Genomic DNA, 21257 nt, shown 5'->3' with positions numbered 1-21257 from the left:
TGCCCAAGTCACAGCCTGTGTCCCTGAAATGACATCACCAGCTACCAGGACATGCTACACAATTCCTGGGACAACCGCCATGATAAGCTACAGTCACATTAGTGAAGGTCATGTCATGACCAAGTCACAACATGTCAGCACACGATTGTCCCAACATACCAACACGAACAAACTGTCACAACATGACCCAGGACGGCAAACGCCAGAATCTCGCCTCAGACTGAGGGCCTAGCACATGCACGTGGCTTTGTTACAGTCTTTCTGTCTAATGAGCCCATGGTGGCCCACTACGCTGACAATCATCACACACGGGACATCACAGCATGCGGGAGAGCCTGGCGTGCAGGCCAGTGGGTGGGCTGCCTGGCTCTGCCCAAGATGCCTCCTCCCCGTGCGCAGCAAGGCCTCCAACTCAGGGGGGCCAGAGCCCTGAGGAAGGGAGCAGCGGGGGGCCTCCCATGCCCCATTCAAACAGCCTGTAGGTCTGGGGCAGCGAGAAATCAGGCTGAGAGCCCCTGTGGAACCAACCCAAGGCAGGCTGGGCCTCGGTGGGATCCAAACAGGGCCCGTGTCATGGTACGCCCATGGCATCAGCAAACGTGGTCAGGGTGGCAGGGGTGACGCCAGAGGCCCAAGTAATCTCGAATGTTCTCTCCAGGCCCAGGCAGCCCAGACTCTCCTCACCCAGAGCCGAGGTCCCAGCTGGCCTTACCTTGTAGATGTCAAAGCCAATGGCCAGGTTTTCACCCTTGCCATCCCAGCGGGTGGACTGTTTCGGCCTCTGCTGGATGCAAATCAGCACTTCATCTTCTGGCTTCTTGACATCAAAGATGTACTGCAGGTACAGCAGAGGAAGAGGGACGAGGCAGTGAGACCACTCCGAAGGTGGGCTCACCGATTCCCCGAAGCTCAGCCCAGAGCCAGGCCCAGCTCAGCTGTGTGAGCTTGGGCAAGTCACATCACCTCTCTGAGCCTCAGTTCCTCATCTGTGAGATAAGCCAACAATGCCCACCCTGCACGTGAGGTGGGAGGACTCTGGGAGCTGACAGATGCTCAGCTCCAAGCCTGCATGCAGCTGGTCCTCAATGAAGGCATACCTAAGCAGCTCTCAGGGCCACGACTGAGGAGGCTGGGGGGGGGGTTCCTGCGGGGAGCCAGCCTGGCCAAGTTCCCCCAGAAGGAGCAGCCCTATATGTGGAAATAAGGGTTTGAGCCCCCGGCTCAGCCTCTAAATAAATGTCCCTTAACTCTGGACAGGACACTCAGCAGTCCTGAGAGCCCCAGTGTCCTCATCTCAACCACGTGCAGGTCAGATTGTGAGGCTGGGGCTACATGACCACCCAGACATGCCCCACAGGTACCCCACTGTATAAATGGGTACACCGAGGCCCAAGGACGGACAGGGATGTACCCAATGCCACTCAGGAGTCTGTGGCAGGACAGTGGCAAGGGACCCGCAGCTGCTCCAGGGGCAGGGTAGGGGTCCCTGAGGACACCCACCTGTGGGTTCTGGAAGAAGGTGTCCTTGTGGTTGATGCAGCCCCCACTGCGGTTTTGCAGCGGGTCCTCATGCTGCGTCCAGGTGCCGCACAGCCGGGCCTCCTCCCACGTCTTGTGGATGCTCAGGTAAGACGTGTTGATCAGGCGGCACTTGATGATGTCAGTGAAGTATCGGCACATGTCCTCGAAGGTCATCCTGGGCGTGGCAAAAGGCTGAGCCACCGGTCCCCCCGACTCCAGCCCACCTTCCCACTGGCCCCAGGGCCTCTGAACCACAGCCAACACAGTAGCCAGTGTGGACATGGCGTCACACGGACCTTCAGTCTCCTGATCTGTAAAATGGGAATGAATCTAACAGCAGCTGTCTGTCTCACAGAGTTAGCACAGGAATGAAGTAATGCAATAAAAGCATGTATTACCACTTCCAGCAGACAGGAGTTGTCAAAGGCTGGCTGTTACAATTATTAATAGTATGCATAACTAATGTGTACAGCCCTCTACAGTTTATAAAGCATGTTTCCATCCATTATAATCCATGGTTGTTGTGAGGCCTGAATAAACTGGTGGTAGGAACCCCTTGGGAAGCAAACTGCAGTGGCCAGGATGCTGCCACACCTCCAGGAGCCTGCAGCAGGGGAGGGGACGTGCCTGCCCCGCCACTAGTGTGCACACGTATGAGAACGCACACATATGTGTGTCAAGAGTGGACACATATGAAAAAGGCCTTAAGAAGAAGCCCTTTCCTGGTGAAGGTTTTCTATTGCTGTGCCCTGAACCAGACTTGGCCAAGTGGATCTTGCCCACAGGAGCCCAGACCAGAGCCCAGCTGTCAGGGGAGCTGCTGCAGAAGGGGACCTCACTGGGGTGCCGAGATCCCCACCGTCTGCCTCTGGGTCTGCCTGGGGCCCCCATGGCCTCCACTGCACACAGGGTGCCCTATACCACCGCCACTCCAGGAAGTGGCTGAACCTCCGATTCAAGTGTCCTGCTGAAGAAAGACACTGAGCCTGGCATGCAGTCAGGACTAAGTGTGGGAGTGAATGAATGCAGGAATCACAATCACGCTCTGTAAGCAAGGCTGCTGCCACCTTCCTGGCCTACCCTCCACCACGAACCCACTAAGCACCCCTCGCCTCCCTGAACTCACTCTTCACAAACCCAATTGTTCTCTTTTGTCTCTGGGCTGGGTCTCTGTCCTTGCCCCCCAAGAGCCCCTCTGCACCCAGACTCTCAGCTTAGGAGGTAGCTCTTCCATGAGGCCCCTCCTCTTCCCTACTTGCTCTCGGCATCAGGCCACCAGTGTGCCCTCTGTCACCTGCTGGTACCCTGGCCTACTTGCCAAGGGCTCAGCCTGGGGGCCAGAGCAGCCCAGGGTGCCCTGAGGTGGGCAGTGGGGACTATGGGGACGAAAGGGCCTATTTCTGCCCAATTCCCTTTACAGGGGGGGAAACAGGCCCAGAGAGACGCCGTGACTTATCCAAGGCCACGTGGCAAGTTGACGGTGGGGCATTTCCTAGAGCCCTGTGCAGTGCTTCTTGCCCAGCACACAGGCGGCTCCCCCCTCAGGCCTGGACACCCGCCCGGGGGCAGGAGCACACTCACCAGAACTCGCCGTCATCCTGCACCGTCACACCCATCTTCTCCCGCTCACTCTTGCTCACTTTCTGCCACTCCTCTGAGCTGGGATGTGAGCACAAGGGAGGGAGGAGGGAACAGTATGAGAGGAGGGTCCCCACCAGGGCCACCCTGGCAAGGGAGAGGAGGCACGAGGGACAGCTCGGCACCAGGCCTCTGTCAGGGTGGGTGTGGTTGGGGCACCCAGGGCCATGCCCAGCCCCTCTCCAAGAAGCCCTGTCTGTCTACTCTAGCAGGAAACCATGGGCTGCCACCCTGCCAGGGACCCAGAAGTCTGGGAGCAAAGCTGCAGCTTGAGAGGCAAGGGAATAGTGACCCTCAGTGGAGGGGGTGCCTTCACTGGGGTCCTGGGCTCTGCAACTCTTCTGGCCTCACCAGGACCATGAGCCAAGCACAGGGCAGTCACTCCCACTCTCACCCCTGGTGGCCTCCCTCCCTGCGTTCCTCCCCACTTATTCACCAGACTGGTCTGCACCTCCAGACCTCTGCCTCTGCCGGGTCCATCCCCACATGCCTGCTCCCAAATCTCCTCCTAATGTCATCCTCCCCCCAAACCCTTCAAGGCCCAGCTGCAGTGCCACCTCTTCCAGGAAGCCCACCCTGTCCTTGCCCAAGCCATCATACCCCCAGTCCACCCAGCTGGGGTCTGCCCCATGCCTGCACCCCCTGCCCCGGGCCTCACGTGTCACTCCAGGGCCCGTTCCACTCCCGCTCGCCCCAGGGGTTGCGCAGGCGGATCATGTCCAGCTTCTCTGACTTGAAGAAGGCCAGCAGGCCGTGGCCCAGGCGCACCTTGCGCACATCAGTGATGGCGTACGCATGGCCCTTCACCAGGCCGCACGCCAGCCGGGCCTCCATGTCTGCTGCGGTCACCGCCTGCAGGAGGACACAGTTGCTCAGAGGCATGGGCGGTCAGGCTCTAGCTGGAGATGGGGAGCCACACCGCCCCCTACAGGACGAGGAGGGAATGGCCGCCCCACACAAAGAGGAGACCTCTTTCCTCTGTGGTTAGGGCCTGAGCTCCTTGTTCAGAGCTCTTTACAAAGTCTAAGGGAAGCCGCAGTGTAGGGTAAAGGAAGGGACTACAGTGGGGTCAGCACAGGGGTGCGCTGCAGTCTACTAGCACTGGCTCAGTTGTGCAATCTGGTTGTTAAAACATTAGCTTGAAATCAACCATGGTAGATGGCTACACCACATAGGTTACACCATGGAAATCAGCAAATTGGGGCTTTTTAGTTTTCCAGAGAGTCATTTTATCAACACACCACTACATCAGCCAAACCTAGGTTCAGATTCTGCCTTCACTTTCCCACCCAAAGCATGAGCAATGAAATAAGACTACCCTCTTGAAGGACCCAGGCCTGTGCCTGTGAACAGTAGGGGCTCCTTCCTCTCTTCCGGTTGCCTAGTAGCTAGTAATGCCTCAGACCTTGACTGAGGGACACTTGGATGCATAGACACTCATCACCCAAATAAGCGAGGGCTGGAAAAGGGGGACACTAGTTGAAGAGTGTGGGCGAGGCCTTCCATAGTGTGGGGGTTAGGGCAGGGGGCCCGAGGCTTGTGCTGTCCAGCACTCGGGAGGGGGTTGGACCTTCTAACTGCTCCCCTCCAACCATGAAGCTGAAGGTCTGGATTTATGAGCCAACCCTGGGCAGGGGCTCCGCCTGGGAAGCCATAGTCACCCCCAACCTCAATCAGGGTCGATGAAGGGAAGGAGCCGGCCCTGGGGCCTGGCTCAGGGTTCTCACCTTGATTGAGGCACTGATGAGGCCTCCCCGGCTGTGCACCTTCAACACGCGCTCAAAGAGCTGGTTCCTCTTGGCCTCGTCATTGGCAAAGTCACCCTCGGTCAGGTCGATGGGCTCAGAAACGCCACCTGTGAAGTCCACCAGTGCATCCGCTGTGTTGCCTCCATCCAGGGCCTGGTAACAGCCAGCCAGCCTGGAAGCAATGTAGAAAGGATTCCCAGCTCACACTCCCCAGCCAGTCTAAATCCTTCACCTTACAGGGGAGATTTCTGAGACTCAGAGAGGTCAAGTGAACTGCTGAGGTCACACAGCAGGCAACACAACAGAGCCAACACTAGAGTCCAGTCTCCAGCTCCCAGGCCAACATTTGTCCCACTGAACCATCACAGTTTGTCACTCAAATTCCCCTTAGCCTTCACAGCCCCATTTTCAAAAATAAGCTGTCCAGAAATCTAACAATTCTTTCCAAAATGGTTAAAAGCTCATGTCCTTTGACACATCAATTCTGGATGAGTAACACTATTTATAACAATGTAAAACTAGAAATCACCTAAATGTCGAGCAACTGGGAATTCGTATTAAAAGCTAATGTTGCATCTGAACTCTGGAACATTAAGTAGCCAATGAAAGAAACACTGTAAAAGAATTCCTACTGCAGGGAAAACGCTAGTGCTGGTTTAACTACTTTTGCAGAAGCAATACAGCTGGATTCCAATCATGCTTAAAATGTATACAATAATTCATTTCAAAAAGGTTAAGCAGCTACTATGTGCAACATATCAGGTGCTAGGGACAAAGCTGTGGCTCCTTATTTAAATGTTAGGAGAAGGGTTGGGGTCTTAAAGGCAGAGTGCTGAGTGTGATTGTGAGAAGTGGAATGGGATGTATAACAATATATCATTTATGTAAATTGGAAACATGCCCAAAGAACAGCAGGACAGGTCTTACAAGGTACAAACAAAAGAGGCATCAAAGATGTTAAAAGAGGGGCCAGTGGTGGGGGAGGATCTGGGGGAGGAACTGGAGACACAGAGAGAGGGCAGGGCTTTGAGGGGACACTGTCATGCAGGTCCTGATGAGTTGCCCCATCAACTCAGATGGCCCAGAACAGGGACGGGGAGAGCAGTGGCCTGGGAGAATACGCAAGAGTATGGGAGAGTTTTATTACCCTCTGCACAGTTTTCTTTATTTTCTGGATTTGCTATAATAGACAGGCATTCATTTTATAATTTAAAATGTAAATAAATTAAAAAACCAGCAAGCATAAATGATGCAGCCCCTGTGGAAAACAGTTTGGTGATTACTCAAAAATGTAAACACAGAACTACCATATGACCCAGCAATTCACTCCTGGGTATCTAGTCCAAAGAACTGAAAGCAGATACTTGACCAGGTATTTGTACACGGATGTTCAGAGGAGCACGATTTGTAATAGCTAACAAGTGGAAACAACCCAAGTGCCCACCAGACAGATGAATGAATAAACAAAATGCAGCACACACACAACAGAATACTATTCAGTCATAAACAGGAATGGAATTTTGAGACAGGCTCCACAGTGGATGGACCTTGAACACATTATGCTAATTGAAAAAAGGTGGACACAGGACAAGGTTTCCACTTATATGAGCTACTGGAATAGACAAATTCAGAGACAAAAAGCAAAGAGGAGGTCCCAGAGCTGGGAAAAGGGAGAAATGGGGAGTTACTGTTGAGTGGGTATATAGCTTACGTAGGGGATGATGAAAAGAATTGGGTATAGATAGCGGTGATGGGTACACAGCATTGTGAATGTAGCTGAACCATTTGTTTACCCATGGTCAAAATGATAAATATTATATTTTAGACAATTTTTTAAAAATAAAACTGTTATTAAAAAAACAAACAAACAAATTGACAAATGGGCAAGCCCACTGAGTGACGGGCCAGGTCTCCCGGAGGTGGGAGGAGAGGCGCCTGCACCAAGGACCATGGTAACCAAGTGACCACAAGGGGCCGGGTTTTGCCGTCTTAGGATTACAAAGGGAATCGGCCAACGTGGTTTTCTGGGGTTTGTTTTTGATGATGGTAGTTTTCGTTTCTCCCTTTCCTTACACACACACACACATTGTTCAAGGAGAGTACCAAATGCGCCTGGGAGGAGGAAGCAGGGAGAGGCTCCCACAGAGCTGGCAGGCTGGTCTCTGACCCCACGGGCCCTCCTGCCCCAAGTCTGCACCTGTCCTGCAGGGGCCTGGGCAGGTCACTGTGCCCTGAAGCCCTCCACAGCTCAGCAAACCTTTGTTCATGCCTGTGCTGTGGACAGAGCCTGGCACAGAGCAGGAGGAGGGGCAGCAAAGTTAGGAGGGCTAGACAGTCAGGTGGACAGACTGATGGGTGGACAAGGGGGAGGCCCAGTGAGCAGGGAAGGCAGTGGTCTGGCCCAACCTCCTCATCTGGCCAGGCTTGGAGATACCACATCCCCAACAAGGCCCCTGGGGAGGGCTCGGCAGCTTGGGTCTTTAGGAAAGAACTGTTGGCCTGAATGCGGGTGCTGGCTCTGCCCCCGGTGCCTGCAGGACACCTGCCTGGGCCTCCGTCTTCGCAGGTAGAAGCGGAAGTAACTATTCCCCTCTATGTGGCTGGTTGTGGGGAGGAACCTGATGCAGGTGCCTGAGGCTCTGAGCTCACTGTGTGTGTTTGCACCAATGCCCACCTCTCTGTGCCTGAGTCCTGGCTCGAGGAACACCTGCACGGAGCCCATCAGCAGTGCTGCCCAGGCCTGGCTGTCTGCCCGGCCACCCGCCCGCCCACCGCCAGCACCTACTTGGCATAGGCTTTCTCCACCAGGGCACACCAGAACTCATTGCGGGAGCTGGAGTGGCAGTAGATAAGCTGGTTGTTGACGGTGGGCAGCCGGTCGTCGATGACCACATCCACCCACTCCCCGAAGCGCCAGAAGTGGAAGTGGAAGATGCCCGCGTAGGCGTTGGGCTTCTCAGGGTCCCACTCCTGCTCCTTCCAGTCTGGGATGACCTGGATGGGGAGGGGATGGGGACACCTTGAGGGGTGCCGCCAGGGAATCAAATGGGAAGGAATACTGGGTTCCATTCCCATCTCTGCCACGAACCAGTGTGAGACCTGGGCGAATCCTTCTCATTCTGAGCCTCAGTTTCCCCATCTCAGCAGCAGTTGGAGACACCCTGAGGCTCCTTTGAAGCTCTGTTGTCTAAGATTCTATCAGCCTACCCCTTCCTTCTTCATGCCTCCATCTGCATTCTCTCCCTCAGAAATAGATCATGTTCAACCCAGTTCCTGCCTGGTCTATAGTGTTACCACCTGCCCTGTCCTGTCCAAGCCAGAAGTTTGCAGCCACGCTGGCCTCCTCTCTTTTCCCTATCTCCATCCAATCTGAGCTCCTTCGTTCTGCTAAAATCCATCTCCCCCTCTCCATCCACTCTGGCCCAGTCCCCCATCTCCTCGCCCTGTAACAGCATTAGCAGCCACTCTGCCCTTGTCTCACACAGCAGCAGGGTGATCTTTCTGATCACGGCACTCCCCTGAAAAATAAGGGTCCAAATACTTTATGTGCTCTGTCCCCACTACCACCTCCCCACACTCATTTCTCTACCCTCGCCCACCCCAGCCCCCACCCCCTGCTCTCTGCTTCCTGCTCCGGGCTTTTTCTCTGATCAGGAACTCCACACCTGCTCTTTCTCCAGCTGACTCTCCCTTGCCCTTTAGACTCTACTCTCCTCCTCCAGGAAGCCTTTTTTGACTCTTCCATTCATCTCACGGCCCCTGGAACTTCTCTGAGACACCTTCCTTACTTATAATTACACAAGTGTGTGACCTATTCAATCTGATACTGTCACTGGAATGTCAGCTCTCTCAGAGACATGTCAGTCTTGGTCACTGCCATCCACCCAGTGGCTAGCCCAGGGCCTGGCCCAGAGAGGGTCCTTAATAAACATGTGTTAACTGAATGAATAAATTCATAGGCACTGATTGGGATTCTTAATAATATTGATTATTTATGGAGCATCTTGGAAATGTCAAGTACCAAGCCTGTGACTGCCATGGGTCATCTCAGTTTAATTCACACAACAACCCCATCTCATGGGGTGTTAAATCCATGAGACGGGATGGTAAGTCTCATCCTTACTGTACAGATGAGAAAAATGAGGCTCAGAGAGGGCAAGTAACTTGTTCTGGGTGACACAGCTAGAAAATACACACATTCTTCAGAGGCAGGCAGACCTGGATGTGAAGCAGAATTCAAACCCAGGTCTGCCTGCCTCCCAACAATGAGTTCTTTTTCAGTGTGGACGGCTCTGCACCCAGCCTCATGCTAACACTGAGGACCCAGATGAATCAGACATGGTCCCTGTCCTCAGGAGACTCCCAGTCTGGTGGGAGAGGCAGGCAGGCAGACAAGTGCTATGTCAGACGCGGGGTGTGTGTGTGAAGCTGTAGAGAGAAGGGAGTGGTGGGCCCGACCCGGGAGGGCCAGCAGCAGTTCCTGAGCAGGTGTCCTGAGAGCTGGCAGTGGGCATCTTCCAAGCAGACGACGACAAACAGAGGCAATTTGGGGCAGGAGGTGGGTAGGGAGGGAAAAATCTCCTGAGCACCAGACCTAGAGGGGCCAAACCCCATCAAGACCAGAAGCAGCTCCATCTAGAAGAAATTCACTCCCCGGGATGGGGGCGGGCATGCATGCATCCAGGCTGAGGAGCCAGAGATGTATGAGGATGCTGTAAATCCCAAGGCCCAGACCAGCCTGAGCACGGAGACTTCAGCCAAAAGCCTTTCCTCAGCCCCCACTCTCATTAAAGGTGCTTTGGTTTACACACCTCTTACCATCAACAGGGATGTTAACAAAGAGAAACGCTCCCTAGTGGGACATTCAAAACCAAGAAAATGAAAATGCTAAATGTGGTGAGAGGCTCCCCAGCCACTGATGGAGCCCTGCTCAGTGTTACCACTACTTCTGAGGCAGAACAGCAGGGAGTCACTGGCAGGATTGACAGTCAGGCCTTCAGAGCCTGACACAGCATCTGGAACCTAACAAGGGCTCTGTACTAGCTGGTCCCTTTTCAGTTAACTCATGTCCTTTCCAAGTGAAAACTCCCAGGCCAGCCTCTGCCCAGACGCCTGACACACTTCTTCACATTTGATTTCAGGACATAAAAATGGATCAAAAATGAGGCACGCTTAGGGCAGGGGTGGATGTCACCCCACTGTGCAGACAGGAAGAAGGCTGAGGTCCAGAGAGGAGCAAGGAGCCGCCCAAGGGCACAGAGTGACTGGGAGCCCCAGGCTGAGAGCACTGACCAGACCATTGCACCCTCCTCCACCACCCCTTGCTCTGACAGCCCTGGACTATGTGGGGATGGGGGACAGGGACGAGGGGAGGGGAGGGGCTCTCACAGGGGCTGGAAGGAACCGCTGGAGATGAGAGGATTATTAGCCAAACCTACAGCTTGGCTCTGAACCCTCTGTGGCTCAAGGGGCAGCTGATGAGGCTCCAGGACCTGTGATCCAGAGTCAGGGATCCCGTGGGCCTCCATTTCCCTCCACATCAAAACCCTTGGGTCCCAGACCAGCCTTCTCATCCCTCGGCCGCCTCTGCTGCCAGCCTGGTCCTGAGCACAGAAGGAGATCGCCCAGGAAGTCGTGCTCTCAGGGCCACCCAAACTCAACACCTGCCTGCACCAGAAATCAAGGAAACAGCCAAAGGATTCAGGACCAACCTAAAGAGGTTCCCATTAGCCAAAGATGAGCCAATCTGAGCAGCAGGAAGGATGCCATGAATGACATGGCATGGATGACAACACATCAATGTGTTCAAATCCATAAGATCAAGCTGACACACAAATGACTCGTCACGACTGGAAGAGGGCAGGGAAGCAACTCATTTTTTTTTTTTGAAACTGGAAAATTGAGGAGAAAAAAAAAATTAAGGACTTAACATGACTTTTCTATACAAACTGTACCATAGTGTAACCTACAGCAGATCAAAGGAGGTTTTTATCTGGTGATGAATTCCAGCTAAGAAATGAGGAAGACCTTAGAATACTAGACCCCTGCACTTTTGCAACCACTGACAAAGAATGGATTTAGGCAATCACGGCTTCTAATGTGGATTTAGGATCATTGATGGCTTCTAAGTCACACAAAAAGAGAGACAACAAGACATTATGTACCTCCAGAGAAAACATCGCCTACGAAGTAGTTGTGCCAAAAAAAAAAAAAAAAAAAAAAATACAAAGCAAAACTTACCAAGCCTCCAGAGGTAAGTCCTACCTCACAGGAAAGCAGGGCACAGACATGTTCAACACCACCCTGAAAACAGGGCCTGCAAAATCCAGACAGCTGGAAACTCTACAGGACAAATGACCGCTTTCTTCAGGAAAAAAATGCAAGCAAAAAGTGAGACCATGAAGGGAAACCAACCGACTGCAGTTATGGACCTTTGTTTGGATCTGATTCAAACAAGCAAACTGTAAAACAGACACGTAAAACATTTATGACACAAATTGGAAACCAGAACGTCTTCTGAGTGATTGATATTAAGGAATTTACTGTGGAATTAGTTGTGTTATGGTATTATGGTTAGGGGTTTCTTGTTTTGTTTTGTTTTGAATGAGTCCTTATCATTCAGAGATGCATCAGAAATATTTACAGATGAAACAATAAGCTGCAGGAGGAGAGGAGGGCTACAGAGGAAACAAGATTAAGCACCCAGCTGGCTTGTTGAGGTGGAAGGATTGGTGCAAGGGGCTCCTCCTCTCACGTGCCTACAGCCGAAAAGCCTCATGGTCACGGACACCAGCTCCCGGCCAGCATTCAAAGCCCTGCGAGGGGCTCTCAGCTGCACCCCTTAACTCTGCCTCCTTCGGGCCCCATGGAAATCTACATCCCGTGTTGCTTCAGGCCACCTCAGCTTTGCACAGGTGGCTCCCTCTGCCGCCTCGGCGTCCTAGTCCTTGTCCCTCGGAAGCCCCCTGACCCCGCCCTCCCCAAGCTCTTTCCCTGCTCACTGTGGGGAGCTCCTGCCCAGACCCCCGGCACCTGGCACAGGGCCGGGCCCAGCTCCACAGCCAGTGGAGTCTTTCTGGGAGGAAAACCCCCAAGTGCTGGCCGCTTGTACTGCTGGTGCAAAAGGAAAGTCAAAATGGACTCGGTTTTGCTAAGAGAACGCTCTAAAATGGAGCTGGGAGGCCACTGAGGAAATGTGACGTATGCACTTCTCCCTGGAGGGAATGTGAACTTTGACCACGTCTCATCCTAATGCAGCCATCCAGAACATCTGCCCAGTGTTCCAGAAACTCAAGGTATTTATTGGACCCTTACCCTAAAATAACTCATGACAGCCTATCCCTTAGGGACAAATATTTCCTTTAACAGCCTTGTGGCTTTTGCATTTACAAGCCCCTGACTTTCTCATTCCTGGCACACTCTGCATTTTACCCAAATCTGGGTCTCCCGAGTTGCAATTCCAATGACCCGCAAATAAATCTCTTTGTTCTCTGCAGCCTGGATGTTCATTGCTGTTCAACACTGGACACCACATTATCAATGTCAGTGTGTGGCAGGGACTTCAGCTTCGACTAGGCCACCTCTCTGAGCCTCGGTGTCTACATCTACCTCTAACTGTTGTGACAACCAAGGTGGAGAATGGCCACGGAGGTGCTGCGTGGACTTGGGGGTCCATGCACACACGAGAGGTCACCCCTGCTGCTGGTGTGTGGAGTACATGGTGTGAACAAACCTCAGAGTGACCTGGTCAACCTCCCTCTCGAGAAGAAAAAGAAAAACTTTTAACAGTCCACTGTGTAGATGGGAAAAACAACGCCTGAGGGGACTAGGCACCTCCTTGGGCTGAACAGGCAGTGAGGCGAGAACTCTGTGGGATTTGGAGACCCTCTTATACCCATTAAAAGCCACCCACTGCAGAATAACCTAGAAACCCCAGGGTCCCAAGGATGGGTGTGCCGCAGCGCCCCCTGGTGGCCCAGCACCTGGAGCACTCTGGGGCTCTCCCTGGGGGATCCCACCCAGACCCAAGAGGCTGGGTTCAAATCCTGCTGGGACTCTGGGTGAGTGAGTGAATGCCAGTGTGTGAGTGTGAGCACAGAAGCATGCAGGTATGTGTGAATATCAGTGCACAAGTGTGTGTAAGTGCATGTGCGTAGAGAGGGAGCTTCCCACAGATTTCTGCCTAGGACCCGAGAAGGCCAAGCAGGAGCATTTCTGAACAAGGCCAGCAGGGCTGCAGGCTAAGGAGCTGCACTGGGGTTTCCTGTGTTACCCAAGTTGAGTGAGATGAGCTACAGGCCTCTCCGAACCCTCAGAACTAGAGGGTCCCTGGTTCCGAGCACCTGAAGTTTCCCAATTCTCAGCTGATTCCAAGTCTCAAATTCCTCAGTTTCAGATGTGATTACTGCAAGAGGCCAGGAAGATGGGGCAACCTCACCTCCACCTCTCATGAGAGGAGAGCCCCCGACTCAACACCAGGAGGGCAGGAGGTGGACACACCTGCAGAGGGCCCCGGGGATCCCTATTCACAGGGCAGGGAGTGAGCACAGCCAGATGCTCAGAGTCCTGGGCCGACCCTCCCACTGGGCCTCCCAGCCACACTGTGAGGGTTAAAGTTCCCTTCAGCTGGGTCCTTCCGAGCCAGGTGATGGTGAGGAGCATCCACTCCCCCAGGACCTCTCTCTCCACCCACAGAGCCAGGCCTGGGCCTGGCTGGTCCCTCCACCCCACACTGCCTGCTGCCATAAGAAATGGCTGCTGTGCTGCCTCAGGCAAGTCACTTCACCTCTCTGAGCTCCTCACTCTCCTTCAGTAAACAGGTTCTCCTAACACACTCCTCTCAGAATCAACGTGAAAAGTGGGACCCTGTGTCCACAGTAACTGGGCAAGTACATGTGCGAACCCAGTGGGGAAGCTCAGTGCTGCACTAACTTTAACACCTTTCATCTTCACGACCACCCGATGAGGGAGGCACTATCGTGAGCCTCCACTGACAGAAGAGGAAACAGGCTCAGAGAGGTTGCCCGGGGTCACACAGGGGGGTGTGGCAGAGCCAGGCCGGTCCGTCACCTCCACTTTACACTGGCTCAGTGGGAAGCAGCAGCTCAGGAAATGGCGGGCCTGTTTGCCCTGTGGTTTCCCACGGTTTCCATGGAAAGCGGGTCCCCATACCCCATTCCCTGCACTCTTCTCTTCCCTCTCGGGAGGAGAAGCAGGCCGTCTACTGCTGTCCCCGGGGTTGGAGGGCTGGGTTCCTGTCTGCTTCCCCCGTCTCTCGCAGAAGTATCTTCAGGAATGGGCAGAGGCCGTGGCTGGAGGGCGGGGCTTGGGGGGGGGAGGTGGCAGCAGCTGCTCTGGGCAGTGCTCTGGGGTGGAGGACGGCGGGGATGCGAGACTGGGCTGGGGAGCTGTTCCCAAGCAAAACCCCCAGAATGGCCTCTGAAGCAGGGTCTGACCTTGGTCTCTGGGAAGAAGCCGACCTTGCCTGCGCCTGAGCCCTCAGGTGAGATGGGGGCATCGCCCCTGCTCATTCCAGGGGGCCAGTGTCACGGGGTCAAAGGTCCATGTGCTTGGTCCAAGTGCACCCCTCCCAGGCTCCTCCACACATCTGTGACTTTGGGCAGGCAGCCTCCTCCCTGGACCTCTGTTGTCACTGTCCAAAAACTGAGCAAAGGTCAGGGTCAGTTGGGGCACTAAAGTGATGTGGTGATTCGGGTCTATCTGGTCAGAGGGGCAGGGCTGCAAGGGGCTTCACAGAATCAGGCTGTTTGCTTTAGAAAGTCTGAGGCTGGGAGAGGCTCAGGGGCTGCCTGAGGACAGGCAACAAATTGGTGACAGAGGCTGGATGAAGAAACCTGGGCACAGTCCTGACCCTACCCCACCCCTCAACCTCTCCTCTGTCCCATCTGCCCCCTGCCCAGCCACCCTGCAAGGGAGGGAGACTCATGAACATGGCTTGGTGGGTCCCCACTGTCCCCTCTGGGCCAGGCCCCCTCCCCAAGGTCTCGGTGTGGCTTTCTCCAGATCCCATGCAGAGGCTGGTCTGGGGGCCACTGGAAAAAAACTCAGAGGTGTTGGTTCCTGATTGGGTGTCAGGGGACCTGGTTTCAAACTCCTTCCAATCACCTGCCTGCTCTGGGCCTCATCCCTGAAAGCAGGTGGGGAGGGGTCAGGAGTGTGGAGAGGGCCTGGGGAGGGGGAGGCTTGTGATGAGAGAACACACACCATGAGGCACACACAGGCTTTATTGGGGATGCGCGGTGGGCACGGCAGAGGCACTTGCATGCCTGCACGAGGCCGACATGGTGGGGTGGGGTAGGGGCACAGGCAGTCTGCACCAAGAGGGTCCCCACAGCTGCAGGGAGAGGTCAAGCAAAGAGACAAAAGGGCAGGGCCATCCGCAGGGGTCTGGCCTCCAGGCTCCCCCTGGAGTCAACAGAGAAGCAGGCAGGCAAACACGGGGACTCCAAGCACATCTCAGAACAGGCACCAGCGCTTCAAGTTAGAAAGGACCACCGCTCACACTACTGCCAATCTCCCACTTCTGACCATCAGCTGTCACAACTGCCCTCCCAAGGCCACGCCCATCCCCACCTCTCGACTCCACCAAAGATGCCAAAGAGATGCCACACCAGGCTGACACACTTGTCTTCTCCCATCAGTGAGCCAAAAAAAGTCTGACATCCTAGCAGGGGGACACCTGCAGCCCCAGAGATGCAACCGGCCCCAGCTCCAGGGTTCTGGACCCCCTCTATCCAACTTCCCCCAGGCAGAGGGAAACCTGTTTACTGCACTGTTCCCCACTTCATCCCCAATGTCATGCTGACCAAGCCCCTGCTAAGGGCCACCTGTGCACCAGCTGGCCAATTATATAATAGATCACCTAAAGTCAGACTTGTTCACAGGGCAGGTATAGAGTTATTCACATGAATATAGCATGTTCTCTCTCAATATACATGTATATGTTTAGACACAGCTCTATGCAACTTTTTTATATTTCCCCCCTTCACTTCTCCATTCCCGAAGTCACTCCCAGAAGAGCAAGAGTCAGCCTGCACAGCCTCCAGTGTGCCAGCCACTCCCCACTGCCCAAATCAGCACCCCCAGCAACCCTGCCCGATGTCCTGAGGGCCCTTGAGGCGTTGCAGGGCCACACCCGGAGCAGCACCTTCCTGGGTTCTCAGGCTGGGTGTTCACCTCCGGACAGCGTTCTGGAAAAGAGCGTTGTGGCCGAAGGGCAGCAGAGGCTTGTTTGCTGGATTTTCCAAGGAGGCTGCTCTGTCATCTCCGCCTCCCCATCTCCGGAGAAAGCCCGGTGTCCTTAGATCTCTCTCCCTGTGTCTGTGTCTGTCTCTGTCTTGGTCTCTCTCGGCCTCTCTCCCGACAACAAAGCAAGGAGAAGGCAGATGCCCACGGCCTCCCTGTCTTCCCACACCAGCCCCGACCAGGCCTCCGTGGTCTACAGCAGAAGCAGCGGCAGCCAGTTCAGCTTCAACAGAGCAGCAGTGCCAGCACCAAGGAAAGGAGAGGGGAACGAAGGATGCAGGCTCAGGGGTCCCAGCCAAGCTGAGTACAGGCCAGCAGCTAGAAGAATGTCCCAAACACACACTGGGGGAAGGGGTACGGGCAGGGGACAGGGCAGGTGGGCGAGAGGGCAGGTAGCAGTGAGCAGCCACCTTCAGAGCTGGTTAAAGACCACGGAGGCCTTGAGGTTGGCGGGCTCCAAGCCCTCGCTAAAGGTGATGAGGAAATACATGACCTTGCGGATCTTGGCCAGGTCGGACAGGCGCTCCCCGAACTCCAGGGCATCAGCCTCATTCCAATCCATGGCTTCCGAGTCCTCCTTGCTCCAGAAGATGGCAGCAGGGTCCAGCAGCTGGCGCGTCATGAGGTTGGTGAGGTCAGGTGTCCAGTTCTGGGAGGTGCCCGTGATGGTGACCTTGCCCGGCTTGTCTAGCACGATGTCCCAGCGCTCGAACAGCAGCCTCTGCTGCTGGATGAAGTCGATGCGATACATGGACTCGGCCGGCCGCAGCAGCTTCTCACCATCCTGGCGCTTCGCCCCACGCTGCTTCAGGCTCTCCACACGCAGCCTCATCTGCTTGGTCAGGCCCTCATCCAGGACCAGGGGCATGTTGAGCTGCGTCGGCTTTGGCCCCTCCTCGGCCATGGCCCAAATGCTGCTGCTGCCTCCACTGTGCAGGAGCCAAGTGAACTGGGGCCTCACAGCCAAGGCAAGAGGCCACCAAACAGGGGCCCTGCCTGCCTTCTGCCCTCCCTTTGTCCCTCCTCTCCCAGTCACTGCCCTTCCCAGTCCCACCCAGCCCTCAAAATGAGGTGTGTAGGAGGCAGGAGTCCCCAAATGCCTCCTCCTCTACTCCTTGCAGAAGCGGGAATAGAGGCACTGCAGGCAGGCAGGAGGGTGACAGGCTCCTTGGGGACCAACTGCTGATGTCAACTGCTGTGGCAACCACCCTGGCTACCACGGATGAGCTGGGAGCTGGCTTGCTGTGAAGAGGGGAGCATTGCTCGCAGGCTGTAAGAGGGCAGGAGGTGGGGAGCAGGTGCTCACTGGAGACACATAAGGAGAGGCTGGAAGACCCTCTGGCAGGAAGGTAGGGGGAACAAGGCCCAGAGGGGCCCACCAACTTGAGATCTGAAGTCACCTAAGCCAAACTCTGCAGCCCTCCTTGGCTCGGCCTCACCCTCACCCCCTTCACACCCCATCACCAAGGCCTGTCAATTACCCTGAAAACCCTCCTACCCATCCCCACTGGCAGGACCCCCACCCAGCCACCTCCGTCTCTCACCGAGACCCATGTTCTCACACTTCAGGGAGCGCCAAAATCACCCGTGGGACCTAAAACAGTTTGCTGGGCCCCACGCAGGGTTTCTGAATTAAGCGGTTTCTGATGAAGCCTGAAAATTCACATTTCTAACAACCTCCCAGGTGACACTGATGCTGTGGGTCCAGGAACTGTGCTTTGAGAATCACTGACCCAGGTGACTCTTGCCTGCTAGGCCTGCCGCCACTCCGCACCACGTGGCTGCCATGTGCCCGGGAGTCTCTTCTGCTAAAACCCCACCACTTATTACACCTGTATTGAGCCTCAGCTTCTTCCCCCAGGAGACTGGAGGCGGTGGAAGAATCTGACAAATGTCTGTCTCCCCAGTGCCTGAGAGGGAACCGGGGGCTCAGCCATGACATGAGGGCAAATGGAAGAAATGGAGCAAGTGAATGTAGCTGAGGGGGGGGTAGGGGAGAGGGGAAGCTGCCATGACATGTCACACACAGAAGACAGGACAGAGCACAGGCCAAAGTATAAGAACTGGAAATAACCTGAAGGGTCTAGTGGACCACAAGCAGAGTCAATTGCTAGACAGAGGTTAAGTAAGTCGGCGGGGTCTTGGGCTACGTGAACAGCAAGGGGGTCATGGAGGGGAACAAAGCACCTGGTCCTATTAAGACAACACCTCGAGCACTGGGGTCCGTCCTGGGGGCCTCTGGCAGCCATTCTCCAACAGTGTTCAAGAAAACCATAGAGAAGAGACCTTAAACTGCCTGATCCTCACAGAACCTTCTGCTCTGTAGCTGGAGCGGCAGAGGCTGAGGAGTGACTGTTGGGAGCTTCTTTTTCCTTCATAGGGAGACATTTCTCTCCTTTCCCAGAACTAAATTCTCCTTTTTATTTGTACATTTGCTTGGTTTTTGTCTGTGATGTCTCCACACGGAGGGGCCAGGACGGTGTCTGACTTGTCCATCACTCTAAGCCACCCCCAGAACAGGGCTGCCATATAGGAGGCCCTCGGAAATCCCTGATAAATGAATGAATGAATGAATGAATGAATGAATGAATGAATGACACTGACGAAAGAATAGTTGATGTGACGGCCCATGGGGCCCAAGGCCGAGGACAAGAAGAAGATGGGCACACGGAGAGAGTACACGGGCCTGACCGAGATCAGAATGTGGTTTAGGAACAGGTGTGCATCGGGTGCAGGAACGAGGGCGATACCTGGACGGTGAAGGCAGGTGGCGACGCAATCAAGACCCGGGGCCACAGTGATGAGGGCACCGTGACCCCCGGGACACTGCAGTACCTGGGGTGAAAAAGGTTGGGAACTTGGAGGTGCCGAGCCCCTGGTGCCTGGGTGGCAGGCAGGGTGGCTGGCTGACAGGGGGCGGCAATAAGGTGGGCCGGGGTGGGGGGACAACCAGCACGAGCCTGCAGGGGTTTCTCTGGGGAGGTTGCGGTCTGGAGGCAGCAATGAATCAAGAGAAAACCCGCCCCCTCCCTGGGCCTGCAGGACATGGTGGGGGGGTTCAGCTTCTATGGATGAGGATCCAGAGGCCTCATGACTCTGGGGAGGGCCTGGTCTTGGCCTGAACAAAGGCAGGAGGAGGCTGAAGGAGGGAGTTGTTACCAGGGCTGGGGCCCCCCAGACGGGTAGACGGGAGGAGGGGGGCAGTGGTGGCCAAGGAAGGCCAGAGGGGGAAGAGGGAAGGAAAGGCAGGCAGGAGGCTGCACGTGGGGCTGGGCCCACGCCACCCACAGACCTCCGCTCAGGCCCCAGACGGCTTGGGAGGCCCCACCAAAAGCTGGACGTAGGAGTGAACAGAGAGGAGCAAAGCAACATCTAAGCTTGCGTCCGTGGCTGCGAAACCGTGATCATGACAAACAAGCACCTCTTTAGCCACAAATGGAAAAAAGACTGGAAGGAAATATAGAAAACCCTAACACTGGTTGTTTCCAGGTAATGAAAACTTGACGTGATTTAGGACTTTTTCAAACCCTCTGTCCCCGGTACCTTGAATGGTGCTGGGGCACAGTTGGTGCTTAACCACTGTATAGTGAATGAACTGGCATTCGCTAAAGGACAGGAACTGCTCACATAGCAGTGGCAGGCACGGGTTGGGAAACATTCTTAAATGGGCTAAAAGACAGCCTGGCCCTACCACTAGGTGCCTCCTCCAGGCCCAGTCCAGGACTGCCCAGCTCCCAGCCCTGGCTCTCAGGCATCCAGGCACTCCATTGGGTTTCTGCTCACTTCTGCTCCCCTCTGGCTAGGGGCACAGCTGACTCCTCCTGGGCTCCGGCACCCCGTGGCTCAGAGCACAGAGGCCTGCCTTCGAGCCTCGGGTTGCAAAGGCCTCCAGGGGAGGGGAACTCACCTGGCTTGGGCCACACCAAGCTAGTGGCAAATGCTCTACCCCAATGTCACATCCTGACTTCTGCTCCGCAAAACCTGGTCACCTGAAATCCACTGCCCTGCCCTCAGGAAATGTACGATCACACTGAGGAGACCATAATGCCGCAACCAGGGATCCCATGGGACAGGGAGGCCCACTGCCAAGAAGTGTCTGGCAGAACAGAGAAACAGGTCGGAGCCCAGAGGAGAAGGGGGTGGGATTAATATGTGCAGATCTCCCCTAAATGCCACGGGCTTACCTACCCTCACCCTAATCCTGTGGGCTCCTTTAATCCTCCCACCACCCTGGACTGGAAAGGTCAGGTTTACACAGAGGCCAAGAGAAGGAACACGACCTGCATAAGGTCACATGACCAGCAAGGAACCCGGCCAGAATCAAACCCAGGTCTGGCTGCCTTCAAATCCCAGCCTGTTCACCCTAGGCTGTGTCAAGTAGTAGAGGTAAAGGGATGGCTTCCTGGAGGAGGGGGCATGTGTGCCGAGGGTGTGATGCGCCTGCATCCCCAGAATTGAGGTGGGCAGGGGGAGTAGGGGTGCAGCTCAGGCTGAGCACCCCCGTTCCATGGAGAAAACAGAGCTGGGCAGGGGAGGCCCTGCTGGGCAACAGGCCCAGAAAGTGAGGGATGACAACAAACAGGGCCTGGTCAGCAGGGACAGGAGGGGAGGGAAGGCACAGTAATGAGCTCCCCGGGGCCTCGAGCCTCCTTCCGGGACCCAGGGACCATCACCACGGCAGCACCAGAAGACAGAGTGCAATTACCCCAGAGCACGCCACCCGGCCCCAACCTCTTGGAGACCCAAGCTCCTGGAGATCTGGCCTCAAAGCCTCCAGCCTAGCCAGGCCAGTGCCCCGACACCATGCAGGAGGAACCTTCTGCCCAGAGACAAACACAGGCCTGCCCACTGTCACGGCATCAATGACAAGCCTCTTGCCTGCGGGTCCAGGGCCCTTTCTTCCACTTGCTAGGCGGGGAGCTGCACCCAAGGGACTGCCTGGGACCAGGGCAGGGCACACAGCAAGCTGAGGCTCTTCCCTACAAATTACCAGACAGCCCATTTCCTATGAGGGGACACAGCGGGCCAGGCTCCAGTCCCCCTGCAAGGCCCAGGAGGCCTGAGGTAGCCAGGCCAGCTGTGGGG

General features: G+C 55.3%; 1 protein-coding gene across 4 annotated transcripts in view; it reads right to left on the bottom strand.

Moving 5' to 3' along the window:
- CAPN5 (calpain 5) overlaps positions 1–21257 on the bottom strand; it is a 59501-nt gene that overhangs the window by 5805 nt on the left and 32439 nt on the right. For all 4 annotated transcript variants that reach the window (XM_014563430.2, XM_006189649.3, XM_032489483.1 and 1 more), the window contains exons 4-9: positions 7693–7901; positions 4887–5079; positions 3818–4011; positions 3103–3180; positions 1501–1696; positions 713–835 (exon numbers count right to left, since the gene is read on the bottom strand). In XM_014563430.2, the coding sequence (XP_014418916.1) occupies positions 713–835; positions 1501–1696; positions 3103–3180; positions 3818–4011; positions 4887–5079; positions 7693–7901 (993 nt within the window). The remainder of the gene's footprint in view (positions 1–712; positions 836–1500; positions 1697–3102; positions 3181–3817; positions 4012–4886; positions 5080–7692; positions 7902–21257) is intronic.

This window comes from Camelus ferus, chromosome 10 (assembly GCF_009834535.1).
Source record: "Camelus ferus isolate YT-003-E chromosome 10, BCGSAC_Cfer_1.0, whole genome shotgun sequence".
Classification (NCBI taxonomy): Eukaryota; Metazoa; Chordata; class Mammalia; order Artiodactyla; family Camelidae; genus Camelus; species Camelus ferus.
This window is presented reverse-complemented; position numbering and strand designations above follow the sequence as displayed.